This window comes from Tupaia chinensis, unplaced genomic scaffold (genome assembly GCF_000334495.1).
Source record: "Tupaia chinensis unplaced genomic scaffold, TupChi_1.0 Scaffold138644_1, whole genome shotgun sequence".
NCBI classification, from domain to species: domain Eukaryota; kingdom Metazoa; phylum Chordata; class Mammalia; order Scandentia; family Tupaiidae; genus Tupaia; species Tupaia belangeri.
Genome location: NW_006198536.1, coordinates 12,602 through 18,355, shown reverse-complemented (window position 1 = coordinate 18,355; position 5,754 = coordinate 12,602). Strand labels below are relative to the sequence as shown.

At 45.1% G+C, this 5,754-nt stretch overlaps 1 protein-coding gene across 2 annotated transcripts in view; it reads right to left on the bottom strand.

Moving 5' to 3' along the window:
* PCDH12 (protocadherin 12) overlaps window positions 1-5,754 on the bottom strand; it is a 20,612-nt gene that overhangs the window by 3,681 nt on the left and 11,177 nt on the right. For both annotated transcript variants that reach the window (XM_014592835.2, XM_006161483.3), the window contains exon 3: window positions 5,601-5,752. In XM_014592835.2, the coding sequence (XP_014448321.1) occupies window positions 5,601-5,752 (152 nt within the window). The remainder of the gene's footprint in view (window positions 1-5,600; window positions 5,753-5,754) is intronic.

Sequence of the window (5,754 nt, the reverse complement as noted above, 5' to 3'; positions counted from 1 at the left end):
CTTTCTCCTCCATTCTCCTCTCGGGATCTTGGCCACGCACGCACACGCGCTCAGCGTGAGTTCTAAGCCACCGGGTCCAGGACACAAACCACGGTTGACTACGGGGGAGTCCAGCGACATAGCCATTACGCTAACTGCTGGTTCCCCATTCTCTCAGGATCTTGTACACACACACACACACACACACGCGCGCGCGCGCGCCCAGCATGTTTCAAGCCACCAGGTCTGGGAGTCAAACCAGGGTCAACCATGTGGGAGTCCAGCCATGTAACCATTATGCCATCTGCTGGTCCCGAGAAATCCCTGCTCTTAGGTAGGACTGTTGTTCCTGGCTTGGTGCTGCCTTCCAGTCAACCACAATAACAGCGACTGCTCATTGGGAACTTACATGCCAAGCAATTTACATAGTTATTTCACCTAACCTTACAAACCTCTGAGGTCGAGGGTAATTTGCCCATTTTGTGGATAAGGAAACCTAGACTCAAAAAAGTGAACTCACACTTAACTTTCCCCCCAGGTCAGGGAACTCTGAAGTTCCCTCCCTGTTCTCTGAAGAGCCAGCTCTTTCATCAGCTGATGCTCCAGGTTCGCATCTGGGGCTTCTGGAATTCCCAGGCCTGCTAAGGTCTATGACGTCACCACCTGGCCTTACACCATCAAGGCCCACTCCACGCCTTCACTTCTCAAGCTGCAGGAAAGCCAGGCTCAGCAGGCTGTGAAGGGGCTGCCTGCCTGAGGGCTGTCCCAAGGAAAGGGACCAGGGCAGTGGCAGAGGCAAGCCTGCCTGGTGGCGTCACATTCTTACCCTGTCCCTTCAGCAGAAAATTCTATCAGAAAACTAGTCCCACGTCTGATGGTAGAGATTAAGCCAGAGGAAAGAGAAGAAAATATGGCCTATGGTTAAACAGTGTCTAGGGCCAGCAGGTGGCATGGAGGTTAAGGTGGCCAACTGTGCAGTTCAGGTCCTGGGCCCAGCAGCTTGAAAATCATGCCAAGTGTGTGTGTGTGTGTGTGTGTGTGTGTGTGTGCACATGCCCCAAATCCCGAGAGAATGGAATGAAGGAGAAGGGATTGCAGCATGACCGTCCCCCCCAGGGGTAATTTCTCGCTTTCTCCCTCTGTCTCTTTCTTTTTTTATAGAGAAGAAACTTTTTAAATTAAATTAAATTTATTATTATTTTTAAAAAATTTGACCAGAGAGAAAGAGAGAGAAAGTGAGAAAGCAAACCAAGACTTGAACCATGGTTGGCCATGTGGGAGTCCAGCACCTCTGCCTCTTTCTAAAAGAAAATTAAAAGGGCACAATATCTAATTTTACATTAATTTAATGTTTGCTTAAGGTGAGCTTTAAAATCTGTGCTCGGAGAACTGGCAAGTAGTGTGGGGGTTTGGGCGCTGGATTCTCATATGGCCAATCATGGTTCGAGTTCTGGACCTGGAGGCATGCTTTCTCACTTACTCTCTCACTTTCTCTCTCTCTCACTGTCTCTCTCTGGTCAATTAAAAAAATAATAATAATGATGATGGATAAAATTAAATAAAATAATTCTTAAAAAATAAAACAGAATAAAGAACAGGAAACAGATATATAAAGTGTTAACTGAAATTGCCCCTGGACAAAAGTGATTTGGTGTCTTTTTATCTTTATTTTTCTACATTAACTACCACTTTTGTAATTTGAAAAAGTCACTTCAAAGTACAGCTAATCATTTTTTGAAGTTACTTGTTTATTTTATTTATTAATGTTATTAGTTTTTAATTTGCTATAGGGCACGTAGGCTCACCAAAGAAAGACAGAAAGTGAGAAAGTAAGGGGCCAGGTCTGACTCAGACCACAGTCAGCCATGTGGGTGTCCAACACCTTTACCACTACGCCACCTGCTGGCCCCCAATGACTCTCTTACATTCGGTTCTGAACTGTGCAGGCTGAGTCTGGATTGAGTCCTTGTCCTGCTAGATCCTGGGGTCTCACCTCACACCTAGGACTAAGTGAATACCCGTTGAATGACTGAATGAACACAGATATCAATGGGAAATGTAAACTTTAGTTCCCTGAGGTGCTGGGGCAATAGGTTAGGTAGAACTCCTGGTGTTATAGAATGACAGGGTCAGCTTCTGAAAGCGTGAGGCTTAGAATGGGAAAATCATGGGAACCTAGGAGAATGCTGAAAAAGTATGGGTGAATTCACTCAGCACAGACCAGTTCCAGCTTCAGGTGGGTTCTAGGCCCACCTGGCTTTGATTTCCCAGCTTTGCTGCTTAGGGGCATTGTGACCTTGGGGAAAGCTTAACCCCTCTGAGTCACCTTTTGGCTCACCAAACCACGGCTTGACTCAAACCATGGGATTTTGGACACACACAAATGAGCCCTGCATACACCCAGCATGTTTTCTTTTCTTAAGAAAAAAAAAAATCTACTTAAGAGCCAGTAGGTGGTGCTGCAGTTAAGGTGTTGTATTCCCACATGGCCTACTGGGGTTCAAGTCCTGGACCAGGCAGCTTGCTCTCTCACTTTCCTCCTGTCTCTCACTCTCTCTGGTGAGAGTGTTGAGACACTAGTACCTGTCCTGTCAAGTCATTACGAGGATATAGTGAGCTCATGCAACCAGTAAAATATTATTGTCATAACCCCAAATGGGCTTTCTTTTTCTTTAGGTTTTTGCTATAGGGCGTGTGTGCTCACCAGAGGAAAAATGAAAATGAGAAATCTTCCCCCATGGTCGACAGCCACACTGTAATCCCGTCTTCTCCATTCCCCTCCCAGGATTATGGACATGCATGCAAACGTGCCTGGTGTGATTGTCAAGCCACTAGGCATGAGACTTAAACCACAGAGCCAGCTCTACAGGATCCAGCACCTTCACCTCCAAGCCACCCGGTAGCCCATTACACAAGGCTGTTATTTGAAACAGGGGCCCTCATTAGTAACCCCTGGGGCAGTCTAGCTCTGTGAGCAGCAAGGGGTTTTCTGTCTCCCTGCTTCCTTCCTTGTCCTCCATTTCTTTAAGAATTATTTTTTAAATTTTATATATTCATTCATTTATTTTAATTTGACCAGAGAGAGACAGAGAGAGAGAGAGCAAGCCGCCAGGTCCAGGACTCAAACCACAGTCGGTCATGTGGGAGTACAGCACCCTTAACCACCATGCCACCTGCTGGCCCTGTCCCTCACTTCTTACACTCCCCCTTTAAATATATATATATATATTTTTTTTTTTATTTCTTCTTATTATTTTTAATTTGCTATAGGACACATGTAGTCATCAGAGAGATGAGAAAGTGAAAGAAAGAAAAAGAGGGAAAGGAAGTTACCAGGTCTGGGACTCAAACCATGGTCAGCCATATGGGAGTTGAACGCCTTAACCACCACACCACTTGCTGGCCCCACTACCCTGCTTCTTACAGCCCAGTGCCCCCTGTGCTGTGGGGAAGCAGGTCCGAATGGGAACCAAGCCCGCAGTTTCCAGCCCAGAGAGAGACTCCAGAGCTATGTTGGCTAACCATGAGTGGCTATTGAGCATTTAAAATGTGGCTGGTATAACTGAGGAAATGGCTGTTTCGTGTTATTTATTTTTAACTGATTTAAATTTAAATAGCCACATGTGGCTGGTGGCTACCTATTAAACAGCACAGCTCTCCAAGGAAGAGGAACGCTGCCTGTGTTAATCTCCGTTAGCTGTCAACCCTGGGCAAGTTATTAAACACTCCTGACCCTCAGCTTTTTTTTTCCTTTATGAAATAGGAGTGATGAACAGCTCCTATCGCATAAGATTTTTCTCATAAGGTCCTTAAAACAGGACTAGCACATAAAAAGCACTCAATAAACATTAGCTATGTATATTATATACATATATAAATATATAATTGTTAAAAAAAAAATGCCAAAGGCCCGTGGGCTTGCCAGAGAGAGACAAAGAGGAGAGGGAGAGGGAGAAAGCATCCTACAATGGGGCATGGCAGCACCACAATCTTATCTCCAAAATCCCAGAAGGACTTTGGACACATACAAATGAGCCCTGCACACACCCAGCATGTTTTCTTTAAAAAAAAAAAAATTACCTACTTAAGAGCCAGCAGTTAAGGTGTTGCAGATAAGGTGGTGGACTCCCCACATGGCCTACTGGGGTTTGAGTTCTAGACCTGGCAGCTTGCTCTCTCACTTTCCTTCTATCTCTCACTCTCTCTCTGGTGAGTGCATGTGCCCTATAGAAAATTTAAATAGTGATAACAAATACAATTAAGTAAATAATTCTGAATTTAAAAAGAAAAAAAAAAGAATGATCTATTTAATTTTACTTATTAATATTTTTATTTTTTAATTTGACCATAGAGAGACAGAGAGAGAGCAAGGGTAAGTGAGAAAGCAAGCCACCAGATCTGGGACTCGAACCACTGTCAACAATATGGAAATCCATCACCTTAACCACAATGCCACCTGCTGGCCCCTCCAGCGTGTTTTTCTTGCCACTGGCCTGGGACTCGAACTATGCAGTACGCCATGTGGGATCTGAATCCCTTGATCATGAAGCCATGGGGCTGGACCACTAGTTACTTGTGTTTTTTTTTAACAAGAGAAGGAGAAGTGCCTGCCACACCTTCAGCATGGAGCGAGATGGAACACATGAGAACTACATAGATTACTATGACAGAAAACCACAGTAGGGGTGGGCAGAGAGTGGTGGGGTTACCTAAGTGGGGCTAACAAATGTTCACAGCAGGGGGGGCAGCCAGCAATTTCTGAATTAAAGTTCACATTATGTGTTTGTTGTCCAAAACTGTTTCTCTACAAATAAGTCTTTGTTTCAGTTAGAAGTGTTAGCACACGAAAGAGTTGACTCCCCTTCCCAGAGTGAAATGATATTTAAACACACCAAAGAGATGCAAATGAGTGGGTTAGGAGTTAAGGAGAAGTCTCCTGAGGACAGGCTGGCCTGGTTTGGGCTGCCCTTCAGTCACTGCTAGCTATAATAGATGACTCCGAGCAGGCTACCATACCTGAGCCTCAGTTTGTGCATCTGTAAATTAGAGCTAATAATATCTACCTCGGAGGGTTTTGTGGAAGCTTTAACAAGGTAATGTATATAAGGTGCTTCCTCGGCGCCTGGCACACACAGAGTTCAGTAATGGCTCACTATTCTTACAACAATTTTTAAAATTAATGGTAGAGGCCAGTAGGTTGCATGGTGGTTAAAGTCCTAGATTCCCACATGGATGACCATGGTTCAAGTCCTGGACCGTGTTGAAAACATGCTGGGCATGTGTGCATGCATGCCCAAAATCCTGAGAGGAGAACGGAGGAGAAGGGATTGCAACATGACCATCCCTCCTGGGGGATGTTTTCCCACTTTCCCTTTGTCTGTCTCTCTCTAGAGAGTGCCTGTGTGCTATGGGAAAAACATATAAAACAAACAAAAAAGTAGAATCTGGTCTTTAAACACACTAATACTTTATGAAGCTCCAGGGAAACCAAAATGTTGGTGATGCTTGTCCCCAGAAACAGAATGTCTGTTTCCTTGCAGTGAATTGGAATAAAACTGAAGCCTGGGCACATGAGATCAGGAGGCTGAAGCAGGGTTGGGGTCTCCATGGGCCATTCTTACCTGTGTGAGGATCCAGGAGACTTGACAGCTCTTCTTCTAACAGCTGTTTCACAGAGAGGTCCTCTTCAGGGTCCAAAGGCCCTTCCTCCTGTTCCGGTACTGCCTGGCCACCAGCCCTGGCACCAGCACCATCTGTGTCTGGGATTGCATTCCT